This window comes from Temnothorax longispinosus, chromosome 11 (assembly GCF_030848805.1).
Source record: "Temnothorax longispinosus isolate EJ_2023e chromosome 11, Tlon_JGU_v1, whole genome shotgun sequence".
Lineage (NCBI taxonomy): Eukaryota > Metazoa > Arthropoda > Insecta > Hymenoptera > Formicidae > Temnothorax > Temnothorax longispinosus.
The window spans coordinates 18,733,136-18,756,840 of NC_092368.1; the positions used below are offsets into that span (position 1 = coordinate 18,733,136).

The 23,705-nt window shown below is 33.9% G+C and overlaps 1 protein-coding gene across 1 annotated transcript; it reads left to right on the forward strand.

The window, feature by feature from the left end:
- Positions 1 to 415: 415 nt before the first annotated feature.
- LOC139822250 (otoferlin) lies at positions 416 to 21,789 on the forward strand. The gene is made up of 27 exons (XM_071793868.1): positions 416 to 586; positions 1,323 to 1,467; positions 1,748 to 1,901; positions 2,019 to 2,187; positions 2,394 to 2,583; positions 3,189 to 3,391; positions 3,739 to 3,916; positions 4,374 to 4,567; positions 4,907 to 5,221; positions 5,780 to 6,112; positions 6,281 to 6,397; positions 7,766 to 7,900; positions 8,147 to 8,338; positions 9,051 to 9,272; positions 9,570 to 9,786; positions 10,623 to 10,849; positions 11,548 to 11,613; positions 11,665 to 11,799; positions 12,073 to 12,217; positions 12,647 to 12,776; positions 13,550 to 13,884; positions 16,032 to 16,162; positions 19,261 to 19,448; positions 20,100 to 20,335; positions 20,709 to 20,881; positions 21,035 to 21,135; positions 21,609 to 21,789. Exons 1-27 carry the CDS (start codon positions 416 to 418, stop codon positions 21,787 to 21,789), a joined length of 4,983 nt encoding a protein of 1,660 aa, XP_071649969.1.
- The last annotated feature ends 1,916 nt before the right edge of the window (positions 21,790 to 23,705 follow it).

A 23,705-nucleotide genomic window follows, 5' to 3' on the forward strand; every position in this document is an offset into this window, starting at 1 on the left:
AACTTTCACGGAGAATTACAACAAAAAAGCTTTTATCGAACGCGTTAGGAGTGCTCTCGTATTTTGTTCGCCGCCTTGTATTGTGCCAGTAAAAATTTGTAGATACATTAAATAAAGAAACTATTAAACACAAAGAAAACACTTCGCGCGATATTTAAAAAAGATATTTTAAGTATCAAAAGAACCCACTGAGAGTTACAAAGGAGAATGGAGAAAGGTTTATATTGACGAGAAAGCTTATCGAACGCGTTGGGAGTGTTCTCGTATTTTGTTTGCCGCTTTGTATTGTGCCTGCCGTGCATAAATTCAAAGCCGTCGCACTTGAAGTGTCCAGAAACAAACAAACAGCAAGTTAAACAAATGCAAATCGCATCTGGCGTGCGGCCAATATCAACGATCGATTTTGCGGCCCACGATGCCTTTCAAGAAATTCAGGCCGAAGTTCTCCATTTACCAAGTTTGCGTAACTATACTGGAAGTAAAGCACTTGCCGCAAAATGCGAATCCGATGGTCGTCGTCAAAGTTGGAAATCGCAAGAGAAAGACAGTGATACGCGAGAGGACCGATAATCCTATTTATAACGAGGTGAAGTTATTCAGTCTTTCGAAACTGATTTGTATGTAAAATCGCTAGACTGGAAATTATAACGGTTAGAATTAGAAACGTCAGTACGTCTTTGAATAATAAAATATTTAAGTCCTTTTTAATTTAGGTTTTTATAATTTAAAACTTAAAATTGAAAGATTAAAGAAAATCTTTTCCTGTTCCGAAATTGGCAGACATCTGTACGTCTTTGAGTAATAAAATATTTAAATCCTTGTTAATGTAAGTTTTTAAAATTTAAAACTTAATACTTACAGTTTAAAGACTTTAGTTTCTTTTCCTGGAATTCTTTGATTCTTATAAATGACATATTGTCAATATAAGATATGCAACTCACATATTTTTTAAACTTAAAACATATTCAAAGTTTTGTAAATTTATGTTATGTAAACTCTATCGACTTTTTTAAAAATTACAAGTTTTATAATTTATAAAAGTCGTTTATTTACTTCAGAGCATTTACGACTTATAGTAAAAATCACTGATTATTAACATTTTAGAAGTTCAATGAGTTCTTCAGTATATATGTATCCTTATTATAAAGTTATAAATCTTTCAAATTCAAAGAAGTACATCAGAATCTATCAAGATTGTAGATTTCAGTCTTTCTAAAATTTCCTGACATTTGACTTTCGGAATAAACTGACGCTTTTATAACGAATATATTTTATTCGCGTTGAATTGTATGCACATTTACCCCCTGCCTTTTGAAATACAGTACTTCGTTTTCGACTTCACGTGCAGTTTGGAAAATCTGCTAAACACGGGCATCACGATAGCGGTGTACCTGCGGAACTTTCTTCGGCGATTAAAGTTTCACGGAAGCATTTCTTTCGAAGTTGCCACAGTATGGGAGCAACCAGGTTACTAAAAAGAAAAAATGAAAAGAGAGATAAAGAAAATGCGGATGTTACCTAGAGCTTTGTTACAAGTTGAATACGTGAATTAAAGGAAAGAGATAAATTCTTCCTAAATGACAAACAGCTTAATTATCTTCGCAAAGTATAAACATTTCCGTTTACAAATAAAAATGAAGAAATATGTTAGATATCGGAAAAATATCGCTTCAGAGATGAAAAAGAAACACGTTCGAGTTTTCAAGAAGCATTTGCCAGATATATGTTATTGCTCTTCTGCACATAGATCGTCAGTACTACCACAAGTGGGCTGTGTTGACAGACCCGAAGGATCTGACGGCGGGCCCGAAGGGTTACGTAAAATGCAACATCACGGTGAACGTCAAGGATGAGAAAGTGAGGGTGCATCCAGAAACGTTGGATGAAGACGACATTGAAGGGTAATCTCACCTGAGATAAATTATCTCATTATTGACATATCCGTAATTTATACTAAATGGCTTATCAGAATTTCCGTCGTTTGTGCCTGAATCTCATGGGATTGTGTTTAAACATAGGAATCTACTGCTTCCTATCGGTGGTGAGAGGTTGCCTTTCAGGCAACGCGCTCGATATATCTTCATCGTTTATCGGGCCGACGGTTTGCCCGATATGAGCAGCTTGTGCAGGAAGACCGACTTCGAGAACGTTAATCCCTATGTACAAATATCGTTCGCTGGAATGAAGGTACAAAAGAGATAATTTCTGAACTCTCAGTTCCGCGCGATAAAGTTTTGAAATGCCTTTAGTTGCTACGAGAATGATTATATAACATTACAGACATTTAATATGCATCGTAACGCCGTTATTATCGACGAGAATTGTTTATTTATATAGAGCCGATACGGCCTTACGCGATCGAACAAAACGATTACAAACTGTAAGGCTTCCAGGGATCGACGAGTGAGGCATGGCAAACCTACTCCCCGAAATTCTACGAGGCCATCATTTTCAAGAAAATGTTTCCCGTTCTCCGCCACCGCGTGAGAATCACCATAAAACACCGTATCGACAGTTGCCGGACTTGCATCGTAGCAGTTCATATCTTGGACACAACGAAGATCTCGAATTCCGGGGAGTACGGTAAGATTGCCAAATAATTCCTTGCCAAGAATAAAAAACGGCGTGGGGAGTATAACGCAATTGCTTCTGGAAGAAATAAATTTGAAATAAATATCTTTACATGCCTTCCATTTGTCTTAAACTTCTTTATCTCTCACCTCTCAATATATTTGCTTTAAATTCGATAAACTCATACAATGGATATAATATTGTTCAAGTTTATATTTCCATTTCTTATATGACCATATATAATTATATACTCTCATATATATATGGCCATATAATATTGTTTAAGATTATATTTTCCATTTCTTATATAATCATATATAATCATATTTCTACTAATATAAACTAATATAAACTAATGTGAATAAATAAGAGGTTTTTTTCCCGAGAATAGACTCATATTTTTAAATTATTTTTATATTATGATAAATTCTTCTTAAATGGAGATAAATATTTATACATATAAATTTACGCGTAAGTATGATATCAATCATCTTTAACCTGATTTGAACCAAACTCGCAAATGTGTATAAAGTTCAAATAAATGTTAGAAAGTAATAAAGTAAGAGAGCGACGTGTGAGAAATTGCGAAAGATAGCATGCATTTGTCCTGTCAACAGGATTCCTGCCGACTTACGGGCCGTCTTTCATCCACTTTTACGGATCCGGCTCGGTGGAGAAGAACGGCTGCTCGGGCAAATGCTTGACGGCAATGCCTTTGTATCGCGGAAGGGTGCTTCTGTCGCTGAAAACTGAAATGGATGACCCAGAAGCATCCCCCGGAATCGGAGTTGAGACTGTTCCAGTATTTCCCATTATCGAAGTGATTAGATTTATTGTTATGCTCCGATTTCACGACTATATATTTACTTTATTTATAGTTAAATTTCATTTATGGTAAAGTCCAATTTACAGTTAAATTACAGAAAAATCGTTTTTCGGTAAGGATAATATTTATAATGTCTAAAATATCTTCAAAATCTAATTTATTCTAATAAATTTCTTTTTTTTTTTAATAAATAAAAGACTTTGATTAAATAAAATATAAAGATTGATATGAATTTAAAAAATTACAAACACTAGAATTAAAAAAAAGAATAATTTCTTAGTTTAATTTAAAATAATTTTTAATAAAAGACTTATATAAAAATCTTATTTTAAAAAATTTAGAAAAGCCTGTGGTCGACCGAGGAATATCTTCTGGTCGGAGTTTTGTACGATGTGTGCTTGATCGACCGCTCTCGATTCGGATCGAAATTAATCAGCTTCGAACTGAGCTTAGGAAACGCGGGAAATCAACAATTTCCGTATAGTCAATGCGTCGAAAACACTAATGACAGCCAGTCAGGTGCTCCATAAACTTTTATTCTTGCTCATCACATTATCGCGATTGTCGTAAAAACATTTTAGCGCTAAATGTGACTATAAATGGAAACGGATATGAGAAATTAGATACACTTTGTTTCAAGTACCCAATTATTTTCTTTTACCTTTTGCAATTCCGGCAATGCAGTCGCCATTGATTGCGATTTCTAGAGGGTGGTCCTCGACAAGAGAGACAAATTCTCGAGTTTATTGGAGAAACGACTGTTTTAGGGCGAAATTTATGTTGCGCGACTTGTTACTTTTCCTCCTCAACTTACAACGGCATCTCTACGGATTTGTCGCTGTTGGTTACAGCCATTCTGTATTTGTCTGACGTGAAGTATGCTTTCAACGTCAACGCGAGATGGGAATCAGGAGGTCACATTTAACAATAAAATGATAAAAATATTTTTTTTCTTCTTTATTCTTGACTTCGGCAGAAAACGAGTTGCTGGAAAAGCGATTAAACTTCGAGAGTCAATCAGCCCCGCGAACGACCGGCACTATGGATGGCAAGTATAATTATGTACCTTTGGGATCCAGAAAGCCCTGTCTGTACGTGAGATCTTGGTGGCCAAATTTGGAATGGCGGATGTACAACAGCAATAATCTGCGCTATATATCCAACTTTTTGGTATGCCGTAATTGCGTGACATTAAAAGCGAGTAAACTTTTAATTACTGGTAGACCTTGGAATTTTAATAGCTTCTATTCATTCAAGACAAAATTTCAAAGTCTATCAGAAGTTAATTACAGAGCCTTTAATTAGCTTCAAACGTATTTTAACGTACTAATTTTAACTTGTTTAATTTTCAAAAAACATGTAAAGTTATTATTAATTTATTGTTAAATACTAAAGCTAAAATCGATATAATAATAAGTTTTGATGTATCTTAAGTTATCAGAACTTTTTAAAGCATCAAGTGTTATTTGTGCGAATTAAAAACATCAGAAGTCATTTCAATCTTTTCAGGAGATAAGATTAGAGAAACTAGAGGCTCTCATGGTTATGGAGAATCCTATAGCTTTCGAGGCTTACAATGAAACGATTCGCACATTAAAAGCTCACTGCACGCGTTACTTACACGCGTTGGACATCGGCAGGTACGAAAACGAAGGAGGAACCACCCAACTCGATCGCCATCGGGTGAGCTTGTGTCGCAAAAATGTCGAAGACATACTCAAGAGGATTAAGATCAACGGCGAACTCCCTAATAACAATTATATGAGAATCGCGATGATCCACGCATATCAGTATTTAAGAAAATTGAGGAATCTGTGCGATGACGTAAGTTAACAAATGTGTCTAACGTAACATCCCTTTCGTAAAATTTCAGAATGTTATGAATAACTAACACGTTGTTTGCTCAGCGATTTTTATGATTTACCGTGCAAACCACAGTAAAATTTTTATTATTATAAATATATAATAATAAAATATTGTGTATATAATGATAAAATATGACGTAGTATAAATTATATATTTTTTATTTTATGTACGTTGTTACCTACTTATGTCATTCAAAGTTTTATATTAAATGGTATTTAATTTTCACAAACGTTTTAAAGAATTTCGATATAGCGTCGGTTACACTGCAAATCCAAGTGTGTTATCTTAATTGAAGCTCTTCTTACACATTTCTTGCCGTTTTAAATGACGTCATTTAACACGGTTAAACGTATCAATACGATTAAACGTGTTAATTCAACACGCAACAAAACATGTAAAATGAGTTTCAGTCAAATGTGTCATTTTTAATATGCGTGTAGAAAAGTCAGGCGCTGACCGAGTGACTTATTGTTAGTTAAACATTTTCTTAATTCATTTGATGTATTATTTAATTAGCCCCAACATGGTCTCCCGGACGTCTTCGTCTGGATGATTGCCGGCTCGAAACGGGTCGCTTACTCACGACTGTCAGCCGAGCAGATCATCTACTCCGAGGAAGCGACGGAAATGGGCGGGAAATGCGGTCGGCGAGTAAATCTATTCCCCAGGAATCCGGACGACGAAAGAGAGCCTGTCGAATACAGTGCCTGCAAAATCGAGGTATTTCTGTGGCTCGGCAACGCGAGGTACGCCGCAGCGTGTTGGAGCGCGATTCCGCCTGGATACGAGATCGATCACGGCAGATACGTCGACACCTTCCCGAAGTACATCGAGTACAATCAGTCCTCGGTGAGAGATGGGTAAAAAGATTCGCGGGAGGGCATTACGATGCATGGAAATGCATAACCCGAAACGTCTGACTTTGCGGGAGAAATCAGATTGACGTGCCTCGACAAACATTACATCGATATACGCGCGTGAGAACGACACCGCGATAATGCGACGTGATCGTTACAGACGTTCCAGTTACGAGCCCACATATTCCAAGGTCGCTTCGATCCCGGAATGGACGGTTCCGGCTTGCTGGATTCGTTTATACGAGTCGCATTTCAGGGACACATGGCTTCTACGCAGGTAATTAATATTTAATAACATTGATTAATAACAGCGTGGATGGAATGCAGGTATGAGTGATTAAGAATTGATTGTAAACCAAGTCCACTTTCTGGCTGTATTGCTAAAGTTAATAAACATATATAATAACATTGATTAATATTTAATTATATGTATATTCGTCGCTTGTAATATATAATTATAAGCACTAAGAACGAGCTTTGTTTGCTATAGCCCCTTTATGAAATTATTTATATCATGCAAACATGACAAACTAATTGTTTATTAATATTTAACGTTTTAAGGAAACGTGCCACTTTCCCGATTTTTGAATTTTTTAAAAAGTGAAATTTTGAGCGAGCGACAGCGCTCGCGCACGCCGGGTATGTTCTATGTATCTCCGCCGTGATGATCATACCGCATGCATACACGATCATGATACCGTGAAATTTCTGCGGCGTGTATTCCTATGACATTTCACTTGAAACGCGCGAGAGTAATGACCGATGTAATACGAGCGTGATTAATGTTGCAGCCGCAACATTTCGTACCGTTTCGTGCTACGTGGTTGACAATTATTAAAATATAGTTAGTTACACGTGCTGTATTTGCGCTATACTTAAAAGCGCGCCGTAATACCGTTGGACTCGAAGCCGATTCGTTCCGCATTAACGAGGTAATATTATTCACGCTCGACAAGTTTTAAAATGACGTCGGCAACGTCATTTATTATCGTCACCCCGATATTATGCAATGCGATTAATAAGGCCGGGTTAATGATCAATTAAGTCGTGACAGACCGCTTGAAAATGTAGATTCTGAATTCATCCTGGCGATTTAACTTTATAGCTGACGATAATTGTTAGAAATCAAATCTATTTTTTAAATACAAATTGCTCTACTTTTACTGGATTATATTTACTAAATGTGTCAAGTGACTTCGAATTTTTCTAATTAAATCAAACTGATCGATCTTCAGTTTTAATTTTGAACTGAAGTTTTATTCAGTAAAAACAACCCAACTACTTCTGCCGATTTCAAACTTATTATTGCGCATTTTTTAACTTTTTGCCATTTATACAATTTATATTATAATGCACAGTGCAATAATGCAATACTAAATTATATGAAAATGTACAATTGAATTATTTGCAATTACATTTACGTTGTAACTTTTTTAATATTAAGATTCATAATTCTAATTAATCTTTAAGATTTGCATTATCAAAATATTATACAGTAATCGTATGACATTTGGCAAAAAAAAATTATTTGTAATTAGACTAAAATTGCTTTCTACGATAAAAAATCTATTTAAAAAAGGAATATTCAAACTTATTTTGTAAAACCTTAAAGTATATGTTAAATCTAATTTTATAATTTTTCCAGACAATAAGACAAAGTTTAGACCCGTTTTGGGACCAGACGTTAATTTTTCCTCCGATTATTTTGCACGGTACTAAGGAGTATATTAAAATTCTACCACCCGAAGTCGTCTTGCAGGCTTTCCAGCAGGATTTATGCGTAAGCAAAGACCAATAAATTTGTCAAATTTCTGAGTAGTATTTTCCAAAAAATAAAAATAAAATAAAATAAAATAGTATGTCTTAAAAGAAATACGAGTATGAAATAAAAATGTCAAAAATATTGTTGTTTATGTACAGATGTAATTATTCTCGGTGTTTTCAAGTAGAAATTAAAAAAAGAAGATTTAGTAGTGTTCCAACTGAATTTAAATGTTACATATCTCTTGTACGAAAAATAATGCAGGGCACGAGGGAATTCTGTGGCAGGTGTATCGCGGTGCCATTAGTAAAACTCGTCACGGAAACTTACTCGCCGCCCGATTTCCCACCGAAATTAGAGTGGTACAAATTCGAGTCGCAAAAAGATTGCACCGGCTCAGTCCTCGCAGCTTTCGAGCTGATAGAAGTGAGTTATCGACTTTCCTTCTCGACAAATGTCAACGATGTTCCAACAGTGTCATCTCCCAATTTTCTTTCATACAATACATTCTATTTAATAATCTATCTCTGTTACAATTTTGAAAAGACATCGTAAAACTCGATATAAAATGTATACCGAGTGAGCCAAGAAAAATTTTCTTCTAATTTTTTTTAATTTTCAATTTTTACTAATTATCGATTTCCAAATGCGACTTTTCGAGAAACACTCGCTTAAATTATAAAAACAAGACTTACACATTACGGGGTGCCAACGAAAATTTTTCATCCTGTTTTCTTGTAACCGATTGATTTGTGCGACATGTGCTGAAATATTTGTGATAAATTTAATTGTGTTGTACACCTCCTTAATTAGGGTAGCTACCCCTACAAAAATTTTAAATGGTAATAAGAATTTTTATGTGTACAACACACATGTGTACAACAGGAGGTGTACAACACAATTAAATTTATCACAAAAATTTCAGCACATGTCGCACAAATCAATCGGTTACAAGAAAACAGGATGGAAAATTTTCGTTGGCTCACCCCGTAATGTATAAGTCTTGTTAGATAATGCATCGAGTTTTACGATGACATTTCTCCAAAATTGAAAAACACAAGAATATATATATATATATATATATATATATATATATATATATATATATATATTACCGCAGACAGAGAACAAAGAGATGTCGGATGTTCCGATGAACATGTCAGCAGAGGACAAGATTTACAGCATCCCACTGGATATCAGGCCGAAAATGACGAGCTACAGGCTGGAGGTGATCTTTTGGGGTGTTCGCGACATGAGGAAGATAAAATATATGCCGGTACGTAAGCCGAGAATTATAGTGGAGTGCGCCGGAGTGCACGTCAAATCGGAGGTGATGAAGAACGCCAGGAGATTCAGCAACTTCGAGGAACCGCACATTATGGTCGAGCTGGTAATTCTGAAATCATCCCACTTCCCAGGAATGGTTAATTAGGGAACTTTGCGCATAATATATGTGTCCGATGTCTAAGCTAAATTTCATATACACGCGCGATTTAACAAAGATTAATCAAAGATCAATAAAAGTTTGATTGACGTTTAATTTTGGTCGTCAAGTCTCTCAGAGATAGCTTTTAACGTTGATTGTCTGAAATGGTCAGAAATCAGAGTACGATTAAAATAAATCCACGTGATGTACGTTATTAATGGCGAGAAAACGGAAGCGCTCTAAAACGCATTAATCATCAAGGAAATGCCGGAGCTCGACATTTACTATCCGAGCATCACCATAAAGGCTTACGATTCGCGCGGATTTGGCTGCTTCAAGTACGCGGGGATCTGTATTATCCCTAACATTCATGTGTTTCTGGAACAATTAATAACCGAGGAGGATTATGATGTGCAGATATACGAGTCGAAATTCATGCAGAAATTCCGGCTGACGAAACGGCAGACAGCGATAGTATGTTAGTTGATTTATTATTATTATTATTTAAATGGTATTCGCATATTATAAAAATGTATTATATTCATTAAAAGAAAGATTAATTCTTCACTTTTTATTATCTCTCATAATTTTCTAGATACTGCAAAGCTAAAGAAAAAAATAAAACTCAAAAAATATGAAAAAGTACATGAATCGAATTTTGACCGATTTCTTTTTATTAGATAGGATACTTTATTATCCCAAAGGGATCTAAAAGGGCGTTTTGTAGGGACGTACCCAACCCTGTACACAATTCAATCTTACAACTCTTACAATTCTTTCGCTTATTCTTAGTTTTTGCCTGTACACACATACACGCCTCGCACGCCCTGTCCTTAACCTTACTTTCGCATTATTCGCTTGCTCGCTTGCTCGCTTATTCGCTTATACGCTTATATTCGTTTATCTTCGCTTTTATATCGAATATCTTATCTCGAAAAACCCAATCCGTTTTCCCCCCTATTGAACTTCCGTTTCCGGCGCTATCGTGAATGACACGTGTGTGAGTGACTGGGCGAAAATCAAGCAAAGAAGAGTGTGTGAAAGGATGTGTGAAAAAGCAGCGAGTGAGAGAGAGAAGTGGAGGAGTGAGAGAGCGTGTGTGAGTGGACACAGGTCAAAGGGAGAGGATAGGGTTAGATACAGGAAAGGAAAAGTGGCGTAAGGGCAACGGTCAGGCAGGTGGTAGGCACGGAATAAATCAGAAGAGTTTCTTTTTATTATCATTCGTATTATCACAAATATTTTGTGCATTACCCTGTACACAAATAATTGCAGGATTTTTAATATTGGTTTCATATTTTATTATTGGCGCAGTACCTTTGCCGATCGATTATAGCCCTTCGAAGGAAGAGAGCAAAGGTCTCATTGCATATAAGAGAATGGCTGCAACGGACGTCCACTCCAAGTTGAAGAGACTGCTCGTAATCACCAAGAGGATATTGAAATTTAAGTTTCTTACTAAGAGAAAGAAGGTGGAAATTTATAAAGAAAGCGATGACGAGACTCTCGATTGGTGGAATAAATATTTCGCCTCCCTCCAGGTTTGTAAAGTTATTTTAAATGTAAAGAATAATTATTGCCGAAGTTATTTCTTATCACTTTGCACGAGAAATTCATTGACACGGATAAAAAGCGTTATTAACGCATTTGTAGTTAAAAACGTTTAAAATATCTACTTCCTTAAATTCTTCAAACTTAATTATTTTTCTAACCTTTAAGGATTTCCGATACTATAAATCGTGTGAATGTAACTTCGTAATAGATACTGAATTGCTGAAATACTTAGCTGCTTAGGTGCGCTCAGAAATTTAATTGTTTGGGTACCTAACGGGTCAGGGCGCTTAGTAACTTAGCTGCTTAGATACTTAACTGTTTAAACGTTTAGTAGTTTACTATCTTATATGATTAGAATGCAGTTTAACGATTTAGATATATTTGTCTCTGCTTTCTTATTTCTGAAAATTTTATATAAATTATAAATTGCAAAAAAATTTTAAATTATAGAATTTATAGGACTTCAAGAAGGACTTCTTTTAGGTTTCTCTTCTATTTTTCTGAATCTTCAAGAAATTTTCTAAAATTTTCCTCGATTCAGCTTTATTTCGCGATCACTGATAAATCACGTTACTGATAAATGAACCGATTCTAAATCGAATGTAAAACACGAGTCTTGATTGACTAGATCCATTCAATCGAGATATTTTATAATGCAAATTATTGAGCGTCGTTGAATCCGTAGGAAGAGAGAAACAGAGAATTGGGAATCACGATAGCATTTCGTCGTAAACCCGTGGCAACGTTCAAGGTACTATTTAATGCACTTGTCAAAACTTGAGTGCTCAGACACTGAAATCAGATCTATTCCACGGAGCTGGAGACGCAGCCGCAATTCGAGGGGTTTCAAGACCGACTCCGTACTTTCGAATTGTGGCGTGGAAGAAAAGGTGAAATTACCGAGCACGCTGGAGATAATTACGCTGGCAAATTCAAGGTTTACTTCATTAAAAAAAATTATCTTTAAAAAATATAGAGACTGATTTTATATGAAAATGACAGAGAGAAAGCTCTTTATCGTGAAAGGAATTTTATCTAATTTTCTTTAAACAAATTATAATTAATGAAGTATGTTAATTAAGTGTAATTAATTAAGTGCGACAAATATCAACGGTGACTGTAAATAAATTAATAATGTAGATCGAATCTGTTCAACGTCTCATCAACCACTCAATTTATTTATGTCAAAAACTGTAAATTGTGATTTTAGGGGTATATTTCTATATACCGATGGCCGCATCCTGATAATTTTCCATGCAAAACGAGAAGCGGGAGAGACGCGGCTAATGGCCTGTGCAACGATTATCCGCCTCAAGAGCCTGTTAAGCTTCTCGTTAGACTTTACGTCGTAAAGGGTTAGTTTCCGCATTATACCATGTGCGTCGAAAAAAATAACTTGTTTTAAAAACACTCTGCTCGTTTGCTTTTATATTAACTTACAGACTTCTCAAAAAAAGTAAATTCAAAGCTATACATTGTTGAAATATTTATTCTTAATTATAAAACCGTAAATGGTCGTAGATTCAATTTTACCTAATAAAAATTAATCCAAACTTGACGAAGTAATTATGAACGAGAGCGTGTAACGGGATACCACATTTTCTCCGTGTAAACATCCTGTGTAAACATTTTCTTATTAAAAAAAGGGAAGTTTATAGAGGGTGGTTTAAAGATCCCTTACCGTTTTATTCGCGGGATTTTCTGGTACACCTTATATTCCTCAGGAAAGCTAGAAAGCCCATCTCTGCGGCATCGAGCCGACAGTAAATTTGCTTTTCGCGCAGGCATTAACTTACAGCCTAAGGATCCCCTCAGCGGCAAGTCTGACCCGTATCTTTGCGTGAAGCTGGGAAAAAATTCTATCAGCGACAGGAAGAATTATATACCTAATCAATTGAACCCTACGTTTGGTCGGTAAGGTCAACAAAAAGTTACCGTACCTTCTTTCCATAGCACACCGCGGTATAGCTGCCATGCATGCTCCTCGGGCGTTATCGAGAAATATTTTATCGATATCCATCTGTGCACCCGTGCGTATCGGCTTTTTACAGCTCTCAAACTACACGATCGAGTTTTCGAGCTACTTCACGTAACAACCTAGCGTAGATGTAACAGGGATCGAGATTATTTTGATAACCATATATGTTTTTCGTTTTTAAAAATGCAATAACTAAGAAATAAATAGCCTCTTTCAAGTTTTCTAGCAATAAATAAAATAAAATTTATTTTTTAGTACCGCGTTACCCAAAAATAATGTGATAGCTAGGCCATAAAAAACAAATTGCCCTAGATTTTTTTTCCCAAAGCAGAGTCTCCGTGATTGATTTCGACTAAAAAAAAAGAGATCAATTAGCACGATTATCCAACCTGCACGATTGGATTTTCTAGTTATTTTAAATAATAACATAGCATAAATATAACAGCGATTGAAATTATTTTGTTAATCAATATATTTTTTATTTTTAAATATGCAATATTTAAAAAACAGTCTTAGATCCTCTAAGGATAATAAATGAAATAAAATTTAACTCTTTCATGCCATATCATTTTTATCTAAAATAATTAATATCTATTCTAAAAAATAAATTGTCAAATATTCTTTTTTTTTTAAAGCAGTACCTATCGATTTCGAATAAACAAAAAAGTATTAGCGCGATTATCCTCAAATAATAAATATTATCTGGCAGTGTCTTCGAGATCGAGGCGAGCTTCCCGCAAGATTACATGTTAGAGATTCAAGTGTGGGACTTCGACGCTACGACAACCGATGATCTAATCGGCGTGACGCGGATTGACATCGAAAACCGATTTTACAGTCGGCATCGGGCGCTTTGTGGAATCGCGAGCGCCTACAGCACCGTCGGTTATAATGCTTGGAGAGATCGCGAAAAACCGACGCAGATCCTGGAGTTCCTCTGCAGGAAGAACAATCTACCGCCACCGGAATACGGGGAACGAGAAATTAAGATTGGGAAGCAGTCGTTTCCCTTTCATGCTGTGATCGAGCGCGAAGACGAGGTCGGTACGTATAATATTTCCATGGATCGAAGATTATCGTAACTGCTAAGTGATAACCCGATAGAGAAAGTTTCATATCCTGATGCAAATCAAACACCAGTCATTTGTAATTTACAATTCAAATAGGAGATTTACATTTAGGTTTACATTGATAACCGATACTTGAATCTCATTTCACAAGCGTGACGGATGAGATATTTTGAATAAAAATATATACTAAAGAAATTTCTGGTTTGCTTCCTTTTATACATATAACCCAGTAAGATGACGTCTAAAGACGTCTTAATGACGTTTTATTGACGTTAGAGACGTCATTAAGACGTTATTAATACGTCATTTGATGTCACTCTGCTAATTTTCTTAAAATCAACAAAATTTTCTTAAAATTTGAAGTCTCGATTTTAAATAAAATAAAGAAAATAATAAATAATATAAATATTAAATTAGTAAATTACTGATTATTTCATTCTTTCTAGACTTCTTTTTCTCTTATTTCTTTATTCCACAAGCACATTGTTTATTGTGAAAATATGATTAATTACAATTTCAAATGCCCTAATAAAAATACAACAATCGTACAGCATTTCCGATATTAATAATGCGAATAACAAAAGAGGCCCGTGCGAATGACAATAAAATAATTATTAGTTGCGTGTGCCAGCCACACACTTTGTCATCGAAACGAAACATTTAATAAATAAGGAAGCTATAAAATATGAATTAATACATCGTGCAACTGGTATATTTGCAAATTGTTCGATATACTTGCAAATTGCTAATCAGAGTTAATTAATCGAAAACTGAATCGCTAATCGTTTGGAAGGAGAGATCGCGTTTTATGAAACGAAGTGCCTCGCTCAAGTCTCGCTGTGCGAATGATAACGTAACGAGTAGCGAGTTTGTACACTGAGAAAAAAAATTTGTCAATCCCAAGAAATATTTAGTCCGATACGTTCAACTAAACATTTTAGTTAGTTAACTAAACATTAGTTGAATTAATTAATTCTTGATTAAAGAAACGAAATAAATTGTTGAAACAACTAATATTTAGTTAACTAACTAAAATGTTTAGTTGAACGTATCGAACTAAATATTTTTTGGGATTAACAATTTTTTTTCTCAGTGTATAAACATAGCGCGCTGTACCTAATTGTAAAAACAAGCACCAAGACCGCGTGCCAGACGATCTGTTATTACCTCGAAATATTTAATGCTATATCAATTCGCAACAAAGATTCGGTTTCTTACATTTCAAATTAATCCCGATAAAAAGATTATCATCGCGTTGACATTTATCATTTAACATTTATCCGAAGACTCTATCATTCATAAAATAGAAAATTAATTTCAGGTAAATTATAGTTTTTAGACTAAATACTTTTTCGATGAAATTGTAGATAACTTTAATTCATCTAATAATGTTAGATTTTAAACTACTGATACACAGTTCAAAAATTAATTTTAGATACTCACGTACGCTTATTATATTAATAATTAATATGCAATATAAAAAATTATTGTCCATTATTTATACAAGAATGTAATAACAGTTTCTAGTTGCAAGATTTTAACAATTTATTCTTGAATTTTAAATCAAGTTTTTTTTATCTCAATAATTATTTCACTTTTTAATTGACCATTTAAGTTATTTAAATACGCAATTTCTTCAACTATTTTTAGAATATCCTTGAGAAATAAGAAATTCTTCCCGATTCAATACATAACTCTGATATGAGGTTAACAAATATAAAACATGTGCACATACAAGTTTCTCTTGGAATCGATTATTAGAACTGCAAGAAACAAAGTTCGGTTTGCCTCAAGACAAACTCTGAGTTTCTCAGTTGAATCACGATTACGAACGTGACGTTACGAATGTTGAACTGACTCTCATGATCCATTTATTAAATCGTATCACGTCGCGTGACTAGCTTTGGCCGAGTTCTTCTGGATCAGAAACACGACTGTGTAAACACGGTCTTTATATAATTAATCATCTAATCACATATAATTAAAAATTATTATTCTAAAATCTAAAAAATGTTTTGCTCCAATTGACACTAATGAATAAATAAAAATTTATATTACATGCAAAGTAAAAAATAGTTTATTAAGAAACTTCTACTAAATATTCAATATGTGCGCCGACAGACAAAGAAGAATGCATGGCTCTCAGCGTACTTCACCACTGGCAAGATTTTCCTATCTGCGGATGTGCTTTGGTACCGGAGCACGTCGAGAGACGGCCACTTTTCAACGTTAAGAGGCCCGGTCTCGAGCAGGTTGCATGAAATTCATCGTCTGACTATGAAAAGTAACTCCGTTCGTTAGGAAACGTGACCGTGATACAGACACTGTTGTGCCGCGGAAGAAAAATTCTCTTTATATCTTAATTAAATTTTGCATTACTTTATCAAATGAGCTACATTTCTCTTATCAGATTAAAAATTGTCGCAAAACAATTTTTGCCTATAAATGTAATTACGATATTTTCCAACATCTACTGCAATATATGACATAATAATGTAGATATTCTGAAGATTAATTAAAATCGAAAATTTTGATGTAAAAATATTATGATTACAATAGTTTTCAAGAGCATTATAAGCAATCAAAGTAGGTTTATGATATTGCCTCGAGAGATTTGCACATTAATTTATCATAAGCAACTGATTTTTTAAAATTCAGATAATTAATTTTTGCTGCTAAACAGACTTTGTCTGTTCATTTTTTATGTGTACTACGCATACGGTAGTAATCAATAATATTGACAATTTTATTACTAAAAAGAAATTTTTATTGTTATATGTAAATTATTTAATCCTTTTTAATAAAAATTATTAATTACTCTACTTTGAAGTAAATTATTAATAACTCTAAATAACAAATATTGAAAATATTTCTGAATATTGCTTCATACGTAGCAGTATGTGAAATATTTACATAATTATGGAGAAATGTAGGAAAAGATCAAATGTATATACCCTCAATTTTTCATTAAAAAAATATTTACGAGAGAAAAAAAGGAAAATAGAGAAACACATCTAAATATTAATATATCTATCATGTTCTGAAAATAATAATTTATTTTATTTTATATCAATCAATCATCATCATCATCATTATACATATAAAAACAAAGCTTCCTCTATGAGGAAGCAAAAATGTATAAACATTTATTTTAATTTTCTATAATATATAAACAATAAATAAAGGAATTATAAAATAAAAGAATTTTTATATTCTAAAAAGATTAGCATTTTATTTCTTATAGTGCTATTTTGCTTGCTATTTTATTTTTTACTATTTATCGGAACAATAACATCATAAATTTGAAATCAATTATAAATTATAATGTACTCGATATTAAAATTGATATTCTTTCTGTATATTGATATCCTTTCGTACTATATTCTGTTGCATGCAAAATTGAATGACGGACGTTATGCATGTTCCTGAATTAAATATTTTCGCTAATCTATTCTTCAGCCCATCCATTTCAAGTAAAAATGGCTTAATAAATTCACTCATAATATTTTTATACTCTTAATTTAAATTCTTAATATTTGTATTTTTTAATTTTTAACTTCTCCAATCTCCTCATCTTTTTCTCTCAGATTGTTTTTCCTTTGCCGCTCACTTATTTATGGCATTTATTTATACGACGTGCATTCATGAAAACGTTAATTACGATCGCGGGTACATTAATCATCAGAATATGATGAATCTCCAGCGAAGGATTTGATCAAAGCGATATACACATTCTAACCAAAATTATACCGCGCCGCATGCAGCAAATATTAGAATACGGAATTAACTGTAATTATGCTTATTAATTAAACACGCCACGACGTTGTTGAATCCGAAATCAATTTGTTCTACACATACACACGACGTTTCGTTAATAAACGAAAAATTAGCGACATTGATATGTGCAGTGATACAACGCGGTAAAGTCTAGTTAATTAAAGCGCGATGGAACGTTCGGAAATGTCCAATTGGGATTCAGTATTGCACACGTGCAACATTGAACATATAAATCTTGCGAGATACACAGTATTATTAATAAACGATATATAACACACGCGACTCTCTCTCTGTAACTCGAATCCACCGACACGAGTATCTTTCCGTGTTCCCAATGCGAAAATGGTATAGCGAAATTACATTTAAATCGATGCAAATTTTAAAGCGCGATGCGCGATAAACTTGAATTCGGACTAAAGAAACAATTACCATGCGTCAGTAGCACGAGGCGATAATTTACAACTCTCGTGCACAGTCGTTTCGATTTCTACGTCACGCGAATAAATCGCACGAATACGTGCTTGGGATCGGCAACCCTTAACTCGGCGCGTTTACAAATTGTTAATCGCGGCAGTTAATTAATGAAGAATCGCAAATTATTCGGGGGAATTAATCGTGTTCTGTGAGGTGATAACGCGACGACACGCGCCGCTGGCCTACCCGCTCGAGCCTGCGAATGATAGCGCGGCGATCTTACGTAAACACCGCGCGTGCCGTATTCGTCGCGATAACAAATACTAAGGCTGCGTGTCAGTCAAACGAACGTGAAATATTTCGATGTTTTACAAAATAAAATCACACCGAATATTCTATCTCGATCAACAGGCGCGCGTTAATTCCAACGCGTTCACTTAAAGAATTCATGAATATAAAAAAGACATTTGCATATATTAAATTATTAGAACACACACATCAACTATTATTATAACACACATCAAATTTTAACGTTTCGTGACGAACGTGAAAACTCTACATGACTTTATTAATTTAAAAATCTGTCTCGTGAGTTTAATAAATTAAAAAATGAGATTAAATCACCTTGTAAAATGTAGCGACTTCTTTTCTTAGTTTCTTGAAGTCACGCAGCTGGATACTTAATAACGTTAATGTCGATACTAATGTAGATACTAATAATTATTATTATATTATTTCTAATTTTACTGATTACAAAACAAAGGTACACTTTAAATTTAGATTAATAGTTACATTTAATAATTATTCTAAATAGAGTAATTAATTATTCAAATTTTTATTATGAAAAGAGATTAAATAATTAGTCAGTTGATTACGATAGTATCAGATAGTATATAATGTTTAGCTAATATAAGAAAATAGGAGACAAAATTATATTTGTAAAAAATAACATGTATTTTAAAAATCAATATATTATATATAATAAATACGGAGCTCAATGTAATTATAGCATTGGTTACTTTGATTGCTTATCATTGCTGTAAATTATTGTATAAGCACAATATTTTTACCTTAAGATCTCTTCAGCATCATCAATCTGCAGAATGCATTAAAAGATATTGCACAATTATGAGTTTCCCGTATAAAAATGACATTTTAGGGCAAGCTTGAAATATGGATCGATATGTTTCGAATTGGACAATTGCCACCGAAACCGGCGGTCAACATTACGCCCCCAACATCGGAGGAATATGAAATTCGTATAATTGTTTGGAATACCGAGGATGTGCCGTTGACCGAGAGCCAATTCCTCACCGGGGAAAAGTGCTCCGACATTTATGTCAAAGGGTATGCCATCGCAAATTTAACATGTGAGACCAATGAATAAAAGTATTTTATAGGGCTTACCTAACAATTGCATGTAATACACAAAAGATATAAAAAGCGTGATATGAAATAGCAATTGAGTTCGACTAAATTCAAAATTTATTTTATTGTCCGCAGTTAATTAGCTCCCTTGATTAATGATTCATAAGCGACAATATTTGTCAATTGGCAGATATTTTGCGCGATTTATTCGGTCGAAGCAGAAATCGAAGATAGACAATTGTAAATTATTGTGTTGCGATATTTACAAGCGAGATTAATGACGTTTTGTGGATTCAAATATATCTCGCTTTAAATTTTTCAATTTAAATGTGATTAAGAACATCGCAAATCATCGGTATTGAACTTTAATTCCACGTAGTTGGCTGCAAAATACATTTTCTTTTTTTTAATTTTATTATCGTAATGAATCCTATATCTGCCGGCAGAAGTAACCTTTTAAAACCACTAAGGCTCTTAAAAGTCATTAAAATCTAACAACAATTTAATTTTTAATCAATTCTTGGAAATAATCAGTTTTAGTTCCAATTAATAACGGACTTAATGATTAGAGACAGATCAATAGATATACGCTATTAACGGGCTCGTTATCTGCTCGAAATAATTACGTAGATGGATTCAATACGAGGATTACCAGAAGACCGACATCCACTATAATTCCCTGACCGGCGAGGGCAACTTCAACTGGAGATTCGTATTTCGCGTCGTGTACTCGAAAGGCGAGAACGTCATGATAGTCCGCAGAAGAATGTCAGTGTTCGCGAAAAATGAGATCGAGGAGAAGCTGCCTTGCAAGCTTCGTTTACAAGTCTGGGACAATGATCATTTCTCCTCGGATGATTTTATAGGTAATTAAAATATACCATCGATCTGTTTCAGTGCGGAAACGTTTAAAATGTGAATTGTTGATTGGAAAACTAAATAAATTTCACATGCGATATAATATGGAACAATCGCGTAAGATATTTGATACTCGATTTTTAGTTATTTTTAAATTAACTGGGATATTATTGTATATATGTAAATTCAATTTGCTATTCAGTTAAACTTTAGAAATTGTAGTTCATTTTAATCTCAACTGCAAAGAAAAAACTACATTTCTAGAAACAGAAAATATATAACTGAAAAGCTAAATTACGCTAAGGTCACATAATTAATTAACGTAATTCGTGACATATTGTAAAGTTACGCGTCCTCTGATTATTAATTAACGTGTTGCAGGAGAGTTGACATTAGATTTGTCGAAAATGCCGCGAGGCAGTGCAAACTCCAAAAACTGTACGCTGAAATTACTCGAACCGCAGTTACCCACAATAAATTTATTCAAAGTTTCTCGAACTAGAGCTTGGTGGCCTTTTGCACGTACTATTGATGCCGGCAGATATATTCAAGCGGTAAAATATCGCAAAATTATAAAGAATTTTGTCGAAATTTTTTGGATAAAGCGAATATATATAATTATATGAGAATAATTCTGTAAAGAAAGATAAAAATGAAATTAGACAATTTTTTTCATTGTCTAATAATTATATCCTATTTCACTGTAGGGTAAAATTGAACTGGAAATGTCCGTTTTGAAAGCGGTCGACGCGGATAATCAACCGGCAGGAAGAGGAAGGGATCCACCTCAAAATCTTCCGTCTCCGAGGTTAATCCCTTCTCATTCTGATTTTATCAGTTTATTTCTCATATTAATTTGCAAAAACAAGTTACTTTTTAAATGAAAATAATCACAATTTAAAATTATAAATTTTGAACTGCCTAATAATGATTAATGTCACAATTGGTCTTATTCCTTAATTCCAATAAATTAGCAGGAAGATGTAAGAAAATTGCAACAATCTATAGATTATTTCGAGATCTAGTGTTGATTATTTTATATTATTCATCTTGTTATTCGTACTACTCTTACACTAATAAAACATGCTATTTTTCTACAATTATTTATATATTATACATAATTGAATATTAAATTAATACATAGTAATTAAAAATACGGTTAAATATTATTTCTCTAATAATGTTCGGTTTTAATAAAAGCATTCTCTTCCCTCATCTATATTTAATATTTTCAATTATTGATTGTAATTGAACATATGCGTTATATATTGTGGTTTGCAGGCGACCCGATACCTCTTTCTCCTGGTTCCACAATCCATGGAGAGCATTCTGTTTCGTCGTTTGTCGTTATTATAAATGGCGAATCCTGTGCTGCTTTACGTGTACGCTATTCGTGCTTTTAGTAGCATGTGGAATTTACGCTTTCCCTGGATATTTCGTTAAACGTCTCTTAGGTGCTTAGTTCTTGATTAAGTTTAGTTTCTAGTTAAACGGTACGCATAATAAAACTTTATAAGCTTAAAAATTGGTATTATTGTGATTTATGCGTAGAAAATAAATTAATATAACTCGCTTTCAATTATTTAATCTATTTTTGCAAAAATAATATAACCAATTAAATTAATAATAAATTATTCACAAAAAATAGAGAAATATGCATATCAATATAAAACGTATGAAGGCGGCAGTGTGGTCTAGAGCGCCAGATTCGTAATCTGCAGAGGAACCAGGTTCGAGTCCACTAGAGCCATGGAATGTTTTTCCGATAGCTGGCGCGCCCCTCCGTGCAAGATAGGCTCTTGTGCGGAGGAAAACTGGGCTTCGTCTTTCGGAAAGAGACGTGAAGCCGTTGGTCCAAAGGGTTAAAGTGAGAAAAGAAGGATAGTATTGGTGGTAGATTGCGAACCCTACGGGGATATACAATAAATTACGAATTTACTATATTAAATATATATATATATATATATATATATATATATATATATATATTATCACACGAAGAACGAAAGATTAAAAATAAAAAACCGAAGTAATCTTTAATTAAAGTTTGGATAATAAATGTAATAAGTCGACCCATGCGTTAAACATAATCCTTATGATACGCAACTAAGATAAGAAATTTACATTTTTACCACCAATATCCTTCTCCTCTCACTTAACCTTTTGGACTAACGGCTTAACGTCTTTTTCCGAAAGACGGAGCCCAGTTTGCTTCGCACAAGAGCCTAACTTGCACGGAGGGGCGCAGCTAGTTCCTCAGATTACGAGTCTGGCGCTCTACCAATAGACCACACTGCCGCCCTATATTAATATAGTATTTTATATACATAATATAGTTCTTATTAATTTCCATTTTTTATACTTCGGGAATAAAATAAAAAAATTATTTCAAACTCACCGGTACGATGCGCAGCGGAGTTGTCATATCTGTAAAAGAGAGCGTATTCAAATTACAACTGTGCTTCAGAATAATTAATATTTAAAAAATAATTATTACCTCAAATTTCTTTATTTTTGGTTTCTTTAAACAGATGTTTAGCAAAATAATTACATAATTCTTAAAAAAATTTTCTTTGTTTAAAAAAATTCAGAAACAATCTAATTATGTAATAATCTAAATAATTATCGATCTTAAAAATGTTGAAAATACAGATGTGCACAAATATTGAATTTTACTTATATAATCTTTTAAATGTATTTGTAGATAATATTCGAAAATAATCTAAAATATTTTATATGCATTATACAGCATTATATTATGTAAGAAAATAATACTTCATCGCTGAGATTAATAATAAACACGTATAAAATAATGTCAGGAGTAAAATAATAAATTAAACAAAGTCATATAAGTTTCTTACCCTACGGTTGCTCCGCCGTTGCCTGATGCCTCCCCGGGCCACCTCCTCCTCCTCTCTTTTCAGTCCCTTGGTACTGCGATCATTGCGATCCTTTATGACACACGCACTAGAAACTCGCAAAAATATGATTACTTTGATCGCGCACGCACTGATCAATATTTAACGCAATATTTAACGATGATATTTCGTTGCTTTGTTTTTTTTCCACAATATTTCAACATTTCGCGACTGTGCTCCAGCCTTTCCACGCACTTCCCGCACTTGGAATGAAAATGATACACGCGAAAATGATTTCGTATTGTAACAAGAACGAATAAGTATACGAAGCAAGATTGATACATGAAGAATACACGTCCGCGGAACGAAATACTGCAAATATGGCCACCGCGTTTCCTAACGAACGTTTTCGGCGCCGGGTGACGGCCACCTTGACCGAATGAATCTCGCGAAATACGCATGATCACCTCTCGACTGATCACCCGACGGACAAGTACGCCTTACGAATGACGAGTATCAA